Source organism: Camelus ferus, chromosome 10 (genome assembly GCF_009834535.1).
Source record: "Camelus ferus isolate YT-003-E chromosome 10, BCGSAC_Cfer_1.0, whole genome shotgun sequence".
Classification (NCBI taxonomy): Eukaryota; Metazoa; Chordata; class Mammalia; order Artiodactyla; family Camelidae; genus Camelus; species Camelus ferus.
Genome location: NC_045705.1, coordinates 29,215,965 through 29,228,542, shown reverse-complemented (window position 1 = coordinate 29,228,542; position 12,578 = coordinate 29,215,965). Strand labels below are relative to the sequence as shown.

The following is a 12,578-nucleotide window of genomic DNA, read 5'->3' as shown; positions in this document are numbered from 1 at the left end:
TTTCATATACTTTATGACATGTGATCTTCACAACAGTCTCATTTTATAGATTAGGAAGCTGAAGTCTAATACCACCAGGTGACCTGTCTAAGATCACTCCAACTAATTGGTGCCAAAGTCAGGACTAAGCCCAGTTCCCTTAAAGCTTGGTGGAAGGCTCTTTCTATTAGGGCACACGGCCTGGGGTCTGTATCTTCTTTTCCTGGGTAACGACAGCTACCACTTCACAAACTGTCATTGAGGAACCAGTCATAAAAGCACCACAGGTGCAAATTTCCACACTGGGAAGCATTAAAAACACCAAAGTTCAGAATGTAAAACAACAGTCATGAGATAGCGGCCAACTGATTCAAAAGTGATTGTGTGGGAAATATTTAAAACGGAGAATAAATGAATTGTGGTATCAGTAGCAACACTAATAAAAAGCAGCAGCAGTTTGTGGGCCCTGGCGCCTTGGGGAAGCCTCAGAGTCATGGGGAGGATCTCCTATTTCTAAATGTCTTATTGGAAGGCATTCCACAAAGCCAGGGTGCTCAGCCCCGGGGTCTTCCCAACACCCAGGGTCGTGACCGTTAAGCAGAATTCTGCAGCTCTAAACAGGGCTGTGCTTCTCCCGCCCCCTCCCCGCCCCCGCCCCATCCGTGAGAAGCCCCATGTCTGTGCTGCTTTCTCCTTGGCTGCAGCTGTGATCAGTGACCACGATGGGGGCTGTGACTGCTATGTCCAGGGCAGTGTGGCCAACAGGATGGGCTCCGTGGAGGCCCAGACGGCCCTGAAGAAGCGGCAGCTGCGGACCACGTGGGAGGAAGGTCTGGTGCTCCCTCTGGTGGAGGAGGAGCTCCCTGCCGCGACCCTGACCCTGACACTGCGGACCTGTGACCGCTTCTCCCGCCACAGTGTAGTCGGGGAGCTGCGCCTGGGCCTGGATGGGGTGTCCGTGCCTCTAGGGGCCGCCCAGTGGGGCGAGCTGAAGACTTCAGTTAAGGTAGGATCGCCTCTCACTGGGAAAGGTAAAACCCGTTCGTGGAGCGTGGAGTGGCAGGACCAGGCCAGCGCTCACAGACCAAGCTTCAGAGACCTTCCCAGTCAGGAGATGGGGGTCTGTGGAGGGAGGTGGAGTTTAAAAGTCAGGTGGAGTCTTGAATAGGATGGAGGACTGGAGCAGACCTATAACCCAGGATTTGGGATTCCCTGGTATCTAGTTTTGCTTCAAGCTTGCCATTCAAAGACACTTCCATCCCTGGCCTCGCTGGCGGAAAACACATTATGAGGATACTGGCTCTGGTGCTGACAATATTATCCCCATTTAAAAGCATCTGTATCCCTTGTGCACCTACTGTGTGCCAGGCACTGCCGGGGACAGACGAGCACCAGGCAGAGCCCCTCTCCTCATAGGAAGTATAGGCCAGAGGGAGAAATCGGAACGGATGGTGTGACAATGATGACAGACAGCTATGATGATGGTGAAATCTGACATATGATGAATCCTAAGATGACTAGGAGGGCCTAACCAGAGTGCTCTGATGGGGTGTTCTAGAAGGCCTGGTGTGCAGTGGTGAATGTGCTGGACTTTGAAGGAGTGACCAGGGTTGGGGGGTGTTGGTTCTAACCCGGGAGGGTTCTCCCCACCCCTTTGCTGCAATAGAAGCCATGAATGGGAAACAAGCATCTCTTGAGATGTTCAGGGAGCGGTTTCTTAGAGAGCAAACCATGGTTCCCCACAGGCCAAGGCAGCGAGGGGGTCCAGGAAAGTCAGGGCTGCAGGACACTGTATGTCTATTTAGGCCCCAGGGTCAAGGCCTTGTCTGACGACCTGCCATGATGGTGCCGAAAAGGAACCTTCTGGATGGCCAGTCTCTCAACCAGCTGGTCAGTGCCTTATCTGGAGACAGTTTAGCCCACAAAGCCTAAAATAGTTGCTCTCTGGCCTTTTACAAAAAAAGTTTACCTTTTATAGGATCAGGGTCATGACCCCCATGGTAGAGTAATAAAAATCCTGAAAAGAGCACTAAGTTTTGAGCACTTGCCATCTATCAGTTGCTGCACCAAGTTCTGTCCCCAGTCAGCCAAGCAGAAATGGCATCAGCACTGCCGCATTTACAGGCAGGAGAACTGAGGCTCTGCACAGCTCAGTAACCTGCACAGGGTCGCCCAGGTGGGACAAGGCAGGCTTGGCCTTGAGGCCAGGTCGATCTAGTTGTACATCCTGCGTTGTCCTCCAGCTGCCGGGCGATGTAAGTGCCTGGCAGTGTGTATGTGGCGTAGTCGGCAGGCGCCTTTCCTGATGGACGCTGCGGGGTGGGGAAGTACACTCACTTTCCACCTGCTCCGCTTTTTCCTATGATCTCTCCAGGCTCAGAAAATTGATAAACGTTGACAGCCACTCTCAGCTGAAAACCAGGCTGTTCCAAAGCACACTAATTAGTGGGCGATCTGGGACTTGTGTGGAATCACAGTTGGGGCCCCTGGGAAGAGGAGCCCGATACTTCGGTTTATCCAGATGGTAAACCAGCTCTCTCCAGAGATGGAGGGGCTCCCCCTAGGGCTTTGGAGAATTTGGTGCTGCTCCCAAAAGGTGGAAATCCAGCCTATCTGGGCAGAAGTCTCAGGCACGTAATCTACTTCCATGCTTTCCCCTAGAAGAACAGAAATTGTGCATTTATTCCACAGATACCTTGTCTGGTTTCCTCTGTGGGTCAGGCACTATGCCAGGAGCTGGGGACACAGAGTGATGAGGACAAAGGCCTGCCTTCATGGCTCGTCCATCCTAATAATCATCACGCTCTCTGTAGCTATCACTGTTCCACAAATGTACTTTCCCGTCCACTTGCACCTGCTTGCCCCAAATGTGAACGATCTCAGATGGAGATGGTTCTCTCAGTGTGCGTGGCAGGAGAGAGCCCCAAGGCCAGGCTAGGGAGCCTCTCGCCCCAGCTGGAGGGTGCAGGCTGATGTGAGCAAAGTAGTAGAGCCATCAGTCGCTGTAGCCTGCATGTTTTCTCCTCTCGGTCAGAATGGGTTAAAGGAGGTGTCAGCAGCGCCCCAGTTCTCACCGGAAGACACTCGTCCAAAAGTGACATGTGCGTCACCAGGGACTACAGAATGACCCACTCTGAGGGCAGCTTGAATGATTCTTTGAGCATTCGAGAGAAAGATAGGGGGTGGGGAAAACCAGGAAGAGGATGGAGAAATAAAGAGGATTATTTTTGTCAGCAGGTACTTTAAGCAGCAGAACTGAGGGGGCAGCTGCTGTTAAACTTCTCCAGCTGTGGTGCTGCTGGCACCCCACACAGAGGTGATGAGCCCTTCACCTGTCCTGGGGGGGGGGATGAGGACTCAAGTCGGGTCCCCCTGTGGCCACAGCCCTGGCCAACAGAGGATGTCCAATAAGTGCCGTTGAATCAGGAGGTTGGTGCCCATCCCAGCTCTGCTGCCACCTTTCTGGGCATGTGTCTGAGCCTCAGTTCCTTCAGTGTGATGAGAGATCTGCCCGCGGAGGATGCTGGAGAACCATGGGCTTAGGGCTTGGGCTTTGCTATCAGACCAGAACCCCAAGGCTCAGTTTTGCTGCTTACTGTCTGCATGACCTCAGGCAGTGAAGTGCCCTCTCCGAGCATTAGGGTATTCTGCTTAAAATTGGAACGAGATCTGTATCCCTCTTACTCCTGTTGTCCGGAATTATTCCATCACATGACTAGCCAGTTAGGGCTAGTTCAATTGCTGGGGTTGTATTGAAGACGTTTTTCCTGGATAAGAGGTGTGACCCAGGCAGAGCGCTGGCCAGCTCCTCCATCCAGCCTCACTCCAGAAATCCAGACTGGCTTCCATCCACCCAGAAGCAATGTTCCCACTTAATAATCTCAATAAGTTGTGATTGCCCTTCCTTGATAACTAACAGTAATAGTCAAAGCAAGGAGGCAGATGCTGTAGTGTGTGCTTGGCACTGCTCTAAGCCATTAAGTAAATGTTCATTTAATTTTCACAATCCTATCAGGTGGAGATATTATTTCCATCTTGCAGATGAGGAAATGGAGGTTTGGGGAAGTGAAATAACTTACCCAAGATCACAAAGGTACTAAATGATCAGATTGGCATTCAGATCCAGATAGTCAGATTCCAACGTCTGTCCCCTTAGCACTGCCCTTGGACTGTGACCACCTCCTACAGGGACTCTTGGTCATTTTTGTCCCTCAATGTATTTGTTCAAGTTGCAAGCAAGTTCTTGGAGGAATCTCAGTAGAAACACTGTAAAGCTACAGAGCAGGGACAGACATGCTGGAAGCTTCGCAGAGGCATCAGCACCTCCCGCAAAGCACAGTTACTGCCAGCATCTCTGGTGCCTTTCCTCCCATCGTATGCCCGGCCTTTTGTTGACAAGGTTGGCCATTCTGTTGACCAAGCCAGGCCCTGCTCAGCATTAGTACATCACTTTATTGACTCTCTCAGTCCTGTGGGGGCTGGAGGGACTCTTTCTTCAAACAGAGTTAGGTCTTACAACTCCCCACTGTCCCAGGAAACTGATCTATCAGTGCAGTGGTTCTCAAACTGTGTTCCCTAGAACCCTAGGGTTCTACACAGATGCCACAGGAGCCAGAGTAGGGGTGGGGTGGGGGTGGGCAGTGGTTGGTAATGAAAGTAAGAGAGGGTCCTGGCCCTCTGTCCTTGCCACATCCTGAATGGCATCTCTTTGGTCCGTTTCATATGCTGGGTTTGAATATAAGCTATTTGGAAAAATTACCTCTTGTGGCAAACGAAACACACTCATATTGAAACACATGCTACATAGAATTCCTCTGTGCCGTCCTCCTTTCCGCAAAGGTGGAGAAACCAGCATTGATAGGTAAATGGTTTCGAGGAGGCCTGCTGGATACAAGCCCAGTGTGACCCCAGCCTCAGCAACAGTTCATGGATCAGAAGCATCCCTAAATGAAGCTCCCTCCTCATCCCCTCTTCTGTCTCAGGAGCCGTCTGCTGGAACTGGAGAGGTCCTTCTGTCCATCAGCTACCTCCCGGCTGCCAATCGCCTCCTAGTAGTGCTGATTAAGGCCAAGAACCTCCACTCTAACCAGTCCAAGGAGCTCCTGGGGAAGGGTGAGTGAGGTGTGGGAGGGGAGCCAGGACCCCTTTCTGCCTCTCAGAATGTGTGCAGATAGGGAGGTGGCGGCAGGGAGACAGTGAGGACAGGTAAGCAGGGAGGTAGAACACGAGTCCATTGTGGAGTCAGCCTCAGCTGTGTCTTCCACCCCAAATTCACGAACCGCTTTTGAAGGACACATTCTCTTCTTTAAATTTATATCCTGGGCCAAGCCCATCCATTAGGGCCCAGGTATAAGCAACCTGGGGCTCCCCTACCTTGCAGATCCACCATGAGAAGACTTCCCCATGAGTCATAGGAAGCCCAGGGTCAGACTGTAGCCCAGAGTGGAGTATCTGGGCTGGAGGGGAAACTTGGCCCAGCCCTCATCACCCAGACCTGGCTGGACCCACCTTATGAGCCAGTGTTGGGAAGCCCGAGGTCTCCTCCTCCAGTCTCAGCTGGCTACCACTGTGCTCCCTATGCCCACCCTAAGCTCCTCTCTCTTCTCAGCCTTTACCAACCTGCCATCCCCACACCAGCTGAGTGTGGGTGATGGCAGAAGGTGTGTGGGAGCATGGACTGAGGCGGCCTGAAGCTTAGGGCATCTGCACCCCACATATCCAAATAAACATCACTTCAACATTCTGGAAGCCTCGGTTTTTCCTTCTGGATTCCCCAGCACAGGCTCCAAGTCTTAGGGACCAAACAGGCTCTCTCATCAGAGCATGAAAGCAGCATTGGTTAGTCGTATGATACCTGGACTGAGTTAAGTGCTCATAGCAGGATATAAATAAATAGATATATGTGGCAGAAAACAAACAAGAATTGCCTCCACATTCAGAACATTTGAGCAAGAGATTTGGGGCAAATGAAATCAGAAGAGTTGGTCTGGCTGATGTTCCTGAGTCAGAGGTCAGAATTCAATGCTTTGTCCTCATCCCCATCCCTGTTCCCAGACACGTCTTTGCCTCCTTCTCTTCCCCCCACCCCCTGTTTTTATAGCTCCTATCAGGACAATTATAGCTCAACACTTTATCTCTCAAATATCTCTGCTGAAATAACAAACTAACCACCTGGGGGTGATAATTATAGCAATAAATAGAGAGTAACAATTATTCTCACACTGGCTTGGGAAACCTTGACTAAGGAAAACACAGCCCTAGTCCTGATCCTGATGCTACAGGAAAGCATGTTTAGTGACCTGTTTACCGATTTCCTGGAGGCTGCTCTGTTGGTGTAGGGCCCGTGGGGGTCAAGGCAGGCTGCCCTCACCCTCCACATGAAGTCAGGATCCTCGAGTAAAACTTGCAAAAGAACAGATGAGAACTCAACCAACTAGCAGGAGACCTACTGTCTTAATAGTAGACAAACATGCTTGGATGGAGACCCAAAGGGGTGATGATGAGAGGATGGGTTTGTTTTTCTGGTCTGAGTTTAAAATCAAGCTGCAGGACATCTGAGCTGTCATCCTGGGCTTGGTATGATGTGGGACATGAAGACACTCGGAAGGGCTCACGACAAAGCTTTCCTGGCCATCCTTCAGCCTGACCCAATCAGGAGCCACTCATTGACCAGCCTTATATGTTGTGCTATGGTCTGTTTTCCATACTTGAGACAGGAGCTTTTGTCGTATCCCCATGTTGAGACCAGGGCGTGCCATATGGTGGCATCTGATAACTGTTGAATGAATACATGGCCCATGAGGTAGGGGGAGGGGTGGGAGAGAGGGGGCCTCAATGCAGATCTTGAGCCAGAGACCCTGTCTCCCCATCCCCAAAAGGGAGCATCCTCCAGGGTCCCACCACACTCCAGAAGCTCACTCTTGGCCCTTCCCTCTGTCTCTTTTCCCCTCTGCCCCTCCTCAGATGTCTCAGTCCGGGTGACCTTAAAGCACCAGGCTCAGAAACTGAAGAAGAAGCAGACGAAACGAGCCAAGCACAAGATCAACCCTGTGTGGAACGAGATGATCATGTTTGAGCTGCCGGATGACCTGCTGCAGGCCTCCAGCGTGGAGCTGGACGTGCTGAGCCAGGGTGCCGAGGGGCAGAGCTGCACGCTCGGGCGCTGCAGCCTGGGCCTCCACGCCTCGGGCTCCGAGCGCAGCCACTGGGAGGAGATGCTTAAGAACCCGCGCCGGCAGATCGCCATGTGGCACCAGCTGCACCTGTAGCCGGCCACCGGGGCTGCCTCCCTCCTTGGGCACAGCCTGTCCCTCCAGCCCCAGCTGTCCTCTGTGACCTCCTCTTGTGCCCTATCCACATTCTGACACCAGAAGACAGACATATGTGCAGAGACCTGGACCCTATTCCTCTCCCATCACACTCTCGTTTCTAAAAAATGAGCAAGGCTGGGCAGGGCAGGGCAGAGACGGGACATCTGGGTCACTGAGGAATGCATTTCGTTCTGGGTTATTGAAGAGATGCTTATCAAATTATCAAACACAGCTCATGTGCAGGTACTGCAGCGGGGGTCGGGCCAGACTCAGAGAAAGCTTAACTTGGGGAATAATGGATGCAAAGGATGGGCTTTTCAAAAATAAGCATTTCATAAGTGTGGAAGGAAATGAAATCTCTTGGATCATCTCATAAGAATTAGAGCACTGTCAGGGCGGGACGGAATCTTAGCCAGCATTAAATCATGCTTCTAATCCAAGCAGCAACTTGCCCAGCAGTTCTCAAACCTTAGTGTGTGAAGAATCACCAGCAGATTCCGGGACCCTGCTTTATACATTCCAAATCCGTATTCCCGGCTGAACCCCAGGAGCCTGCATTTTTAACAAGGACTGAGTGGTTTTAATGCTGAGGCTGGGGCACTGCTCTTGAAGCAGTCCCTCTTACAACATCCTAGATGGGGATTCACAGTCCTCATCGGGCCCCCAACACCTGGGGCAGCCAGTGTCAATGCTGGACACCTTAACTGTCAGTGTGCAATTTGGGAACTTCCATTTTTTATTTAAATATTTGAATTCTTAATGTTTTTATTTGTGCTTTTCCGCTCCTTCTCTTGGACTGAATTTTGTGCTTTCTATTAAATAATTGTATTGTCTCATCGCAAAATCAGTTTATATTATACTCGGGGAGACCTTCTATGACCAGGGAGAGGTGGGATCTCCTGTTAGTTACTGGGCACTGGTTGTCACGTCCACCAGCATCACCAAAGGGACCCTCTGAGTCAGACCCGTCCCTTCTCAGCATAGCAGTCATTTGAGGAGGAATTCAGTTTGGGGCATGTATTCATTTAGTCTGACTCTGTGGAGGTGGAGAAGGAAATGAGGTCCTTTGCAAATGTGCTTCCTTCCTTCCCGTTTTAGGGCCTGTCACCTTAATCAGTAAATAACCAGCAGCTAGGTTTCAAATCACTACCGTATTATTCCAAATAGCTGCCCACATCATTAAGTTTATTATGAGCCCTGCTGAGCGGATATAATATTTTTTCTGGGAACCAGAATTCCTAGGTCCTTTTGGCGGCCACCTGTCAAATAGGACTAATGACACGGCAGCTGTCTCTATGAATGATGTGACAGATGAAATAGTTGTAGAGCTATAGGTAAAGTCATCAGACATGTCAGTAGTTGGCCTAGAAATTCATGACACTGAGTTTTACCATTCACCTAATGACAATTATAGCTCGCTATGTAAGTGTAATTAATGAGAGAGAGGATAGAAAAGCTGTGCTTCCCCACCAAAACTCCGTCTTGGTGAATTTTAAATTACCCAGAGATATCAGACAGCCAAATCAAAGTCTTCAGTAATCTTTGCATCAGCTTACCTGGTACCAGATCCATTTGCAATCTGCTACCAAATTAGAGTAACTGAGTCTGTGCGAAGACACTGGATCTTTCTTTGAAAGGAACACCTTGTCCTTTGCCAGGGAGCCTTTTCTAAGAAGTGCATGAAGCAGAGGTGAAAATAAAGTGAGAAGCCATCTCAGAGCGGGCTGTCGCCCACAAGGTGATCTGGCTCTGTCACACACACAGTGATGGGGCTAGAGAATTGGGTGTCCAGTCTCATTAATCTGTGACCCTACTTCTTGCATCAAATCCGTGTGTATTTTTTGAGCACCAACTGATCAATTGTGTGCATCTGTCCATTTCAATTGGAGATATGACTCTTAGTGTAGACTGAGTCACAAATCACCCCACATGACATTATGTAGAGAGTGCAAGACGGGAGAGCAGCTCTTCAGGGGCAATTCCTTTGGGATATAAGGGCGTCCTGGGCTGCAGGCTGCAGAAGCTTATACCAGATGGAAGTGAGGACCACCAGAAGAGAGTCCTTGTGATTTCTTTTTGCTGCCTGTGTTTCCTGTTGTCAATGCTAAGTGTGTGTCTGTTTTGCAGTCATGAACTAAAGCACAAAAAAGACGCATGAGACGTAGTCATATGTCTGGTGTCACACTTTGGAGCAAAACCTTTCAGTGGTAAATAAATAATTTCCAACAGAGTCAGTTTCCTGGTGGTTTTTCTTCCCCCCTTTCCTTAATATTTTAGACATAAAATGCAGAAAAACAATTTGATAAACAGTCATGAACTCCTGCCACGTTTTATAAAACTTAACAAATAGAGTTAAAATCCCCTCAGCCCTTTGGTCAGGAGGCCACCATCCTGAATTTGGGGTTTCTCACCCCAAGCCTTTCTTTATGTTTTTACTACATAGATATAGAAACTCTGAGCACAATAGAATATTTGATATGCTTTTAATTTTAAATTGTATCACACTACTTTTGCTCCACATTAAAATTTTGAGCTTTATCCGTGCAGATATATGTATCTAGTTCATTTACTTTTTCTGTTGTTATATTATATTCCATTGTATGAATATACCACAGTCCCACTCTCCTGTTGATGTATATTTAGTAATTTCTTTCCTTTTTTTTTTTTTCTGTTAAAAGAAATGCTGGTGTGAATGTTCTGAAGCAAGGCCTCTTGGGGCTTTAACTTCATTCTAAAAAGGAAAATTAGGTAGAAGCTAGAGACTTCTCTTTCTCTAACATCCCCAAAAGAAATATTCCCATCACTGAAAGAATCAAGTGCAGTGGCCCAGGTTTCACCTCTGCTCTGGGTAGTGGTGGGCGGGGGCTGGAGGAGGGTTCTTCCAGAGTCCTGTCATCTTAGGCCCTCCTGGTGGCTGCTACAGCCCTGGCTTCTGGAAGAAGAGGCTTAGGCATTAAGCCTGAGGCAGGGCCTGAATTTTCAGGTTAGTCGGAAATCAACCAGGTCACAGGGAATTAAAACCAAAGGCTCTTAAAAAGGATAAATGAGCCATAAAGAAAGCCTTCGCTTTCCAGGACTATGCACATTATTCTTTATTTTATATTATATACTTATTTATGATATTTTAAAGACAGCCAGGATTTTTATATTCATAATAAAATAGCAGAAGCAGGTTTTATCCCACATAGCCAAATATTGTGTAGACTATGTTTCAGAGGTAACTCTGAATATGGTCCCCAGAGCCCAAAACTAATATCTGAGAGTCTGGATTTATATACATGGAAGAGAGAAGAAGAGTTCATTGATGCTTTATACCGGGCTTCCCACTGAAGCACTTTAAATAACAAACTCTGCTCCTGCCTATAAAATGAACCAAGTCTAGAGTATTGCTTTTAAGAGCTGAGAACTTGCAGCCCAGCTGGGCTTTGTCGCTGCCACCTCCATGGTCCTGGGTAAGTCACTTGTCTCTGGGCTTGTTTCCATATCTGTAAAATAAATTTAGACAAAATGATCACTCTTCAAGCTTTAACGTTTTGTGATTCGCTAATCGAGGCTTTTCACACATACCTTTGGCCTCCAGTCTCATGCGTAAAACAAACCAAATGCACATCCATATGTACCTGCCCTCCCTGCCCTGGAATCTGGTGTCCTGACAGCCCCCCACCCACCTCCAGACAGTATGTGCAATGTTACCTGAGGCTCTGAGTCAGTCTCTTCTCATTTGCTTAATTACTAATGGAGCTGATGGTAATTTTCCACACAAGAGTTTCTATATTTTTAGAACCAATTGGAAGCACCACCATTTCAAGAGCTCGGAACCCTAGCATCTCTCCTGTCTCCCTCCCTGGGCAGATGCCTGGCAAGGACAGAGCAGCGGGATGTGGTTGTGGATGGCTTTAGGGGGCTGGGCGTTTTCTTGGTACCAGCCTTGGAGAACTAACCCCTGCTCCCCTCCCTTGCCTCCTGAAGGTGAGCCGGCACAGATGGCCCCTGGCGGGGACCTCAGCAGCTTCTCCAAACCTGAGAGGGAGGCAGGCGCCTACCTGGGAGGAGGTGGGAGGAAGCCAGACTTAGGTCTGGAAGCCAGGCGTTGCCATAGAAACCAGTCTAGTGGTGGCTCCTCCTCAGCCGGGTGTGGTCTCCTCTCAGCACAGCCCTGGCTGGAGCCTGGTTTCCCATCCCAATCTCCCAAGTCTCTTTCTTGGTGTCTCAGGGCAGCTTGTTGGCAAGTGGGTGATAGCAGAAATGCTATTTCAGAAACTCAAGGATTTAAACCAGGGACAAGCAAGAAGAAATCTGTTTTTCCAGCGGCAAACCAACCAACCAACCCTCTACGCAGTTCCCTTTCCCTCGTGAGCCAGGTGAGGTGAGCTGCGGAGTAGAAGAAGGTACCCAGGGGTTCTCTCCAGGCTGAGAAGGAAATGGTGAATCAGGCAGAGGTCTCCACGCCAGCTGTGGTGTCGGTGTTGGTGGCTCTATATTACAAGTCACAGGAAAACCCTCACCCAGGGTAGCCCCAGGAATTCTGGGTTAGAGCAGGGAACCCCAAACATCATAGCACATGATTCATCCTGATGTAAGAGGGAACAATGACAGTGATAAGGACCCTAGTCACCATATTGTAAGTCACTACTCTGTGCTGAGCCCTGAAGACCCACTCAGAGAAGTGATTTGTCCAAGGTCTCACAGCTTATGAGAGGCAGAGTGGGGGTTTGAATCTGGTACAGTTCTAACCCTAGAGCCAGGCTCTGACTTACAACCAGTGGCCACGGGTCTTTATTGGAAAGGTAACAGATGCATAGGCAGTAGTTTCAAAATATTACCTGGAACCATGGCCTCTGAGTATCGCCATGCTGAAGGAGCCAGAGAAGTTCTCTTCCCTGGGGGAATTGAGAGCACCTGCCTAGATGGGGTGGAGCGTTTATCCAAAGGACAAGAGCAGGCTAAGTGGAGGAGAGCTCCAATATCTCAAGGGCAACCTCGAGCTTTGTAGAGAAGGGGCAGGGTCAAGGCCAGGTGTAAGCAGGTTTCAGGTTCATGGGCAGCTGAGGAGAAGACGGAGGGAAGGGAGTGGACTAGACCTCTTCCTTACCATGTCCTCTAAGCCCTGCTTTGGGGAGACTAAATTCAAGACCAAGTGCGTATGGAAGGATCTTTCTTTTCCTTGCTTCCCAGTGATGAATTCATTAGCATGTTCCAGATAGGGCTGCAAAGGTGGGTCAAACCCAATGGCCAGCAATGGGGTGGGGCTGACCCTGATTCACCTGGGCTCGTTAGGCATGGACAGCT

At 49.3% G+C, this 12,578-nt stretch overlaps 1 protein-coding gene across 1 annotated transcript in view; it reads left to right on the top strand.

The window, feature by feature from the left end:
- Positions 1 to 9,519, top strand: part of SYT13 (synaptotagmin 13) — a 35,852-nt gene extending 26,333 nt beyond the window's left edge. Inside the window, exons 4-6 of the mRNA XM_032488522.1 lie at positions 684 to 985; positions 4,962 to 5,091; positions 6,943 to 9,519. Coding sequence (XP_032344413.1) covers positions 684 to 985; positions 4,962 to 5,091; positions 6,943 to 7,247 — 737 coding nt within the window. The 3' untranslated portion in view covers positions 7,248 to 9,519. The remainder of the gene's footprint in view (positions 1 to 683; positions 986 to 4,961; positions 5,092 to 6,942) is intronic.
- The last annotated feature ends 3,059 nt before the right edge of the window (positions 9,520 to 12,578 follow it).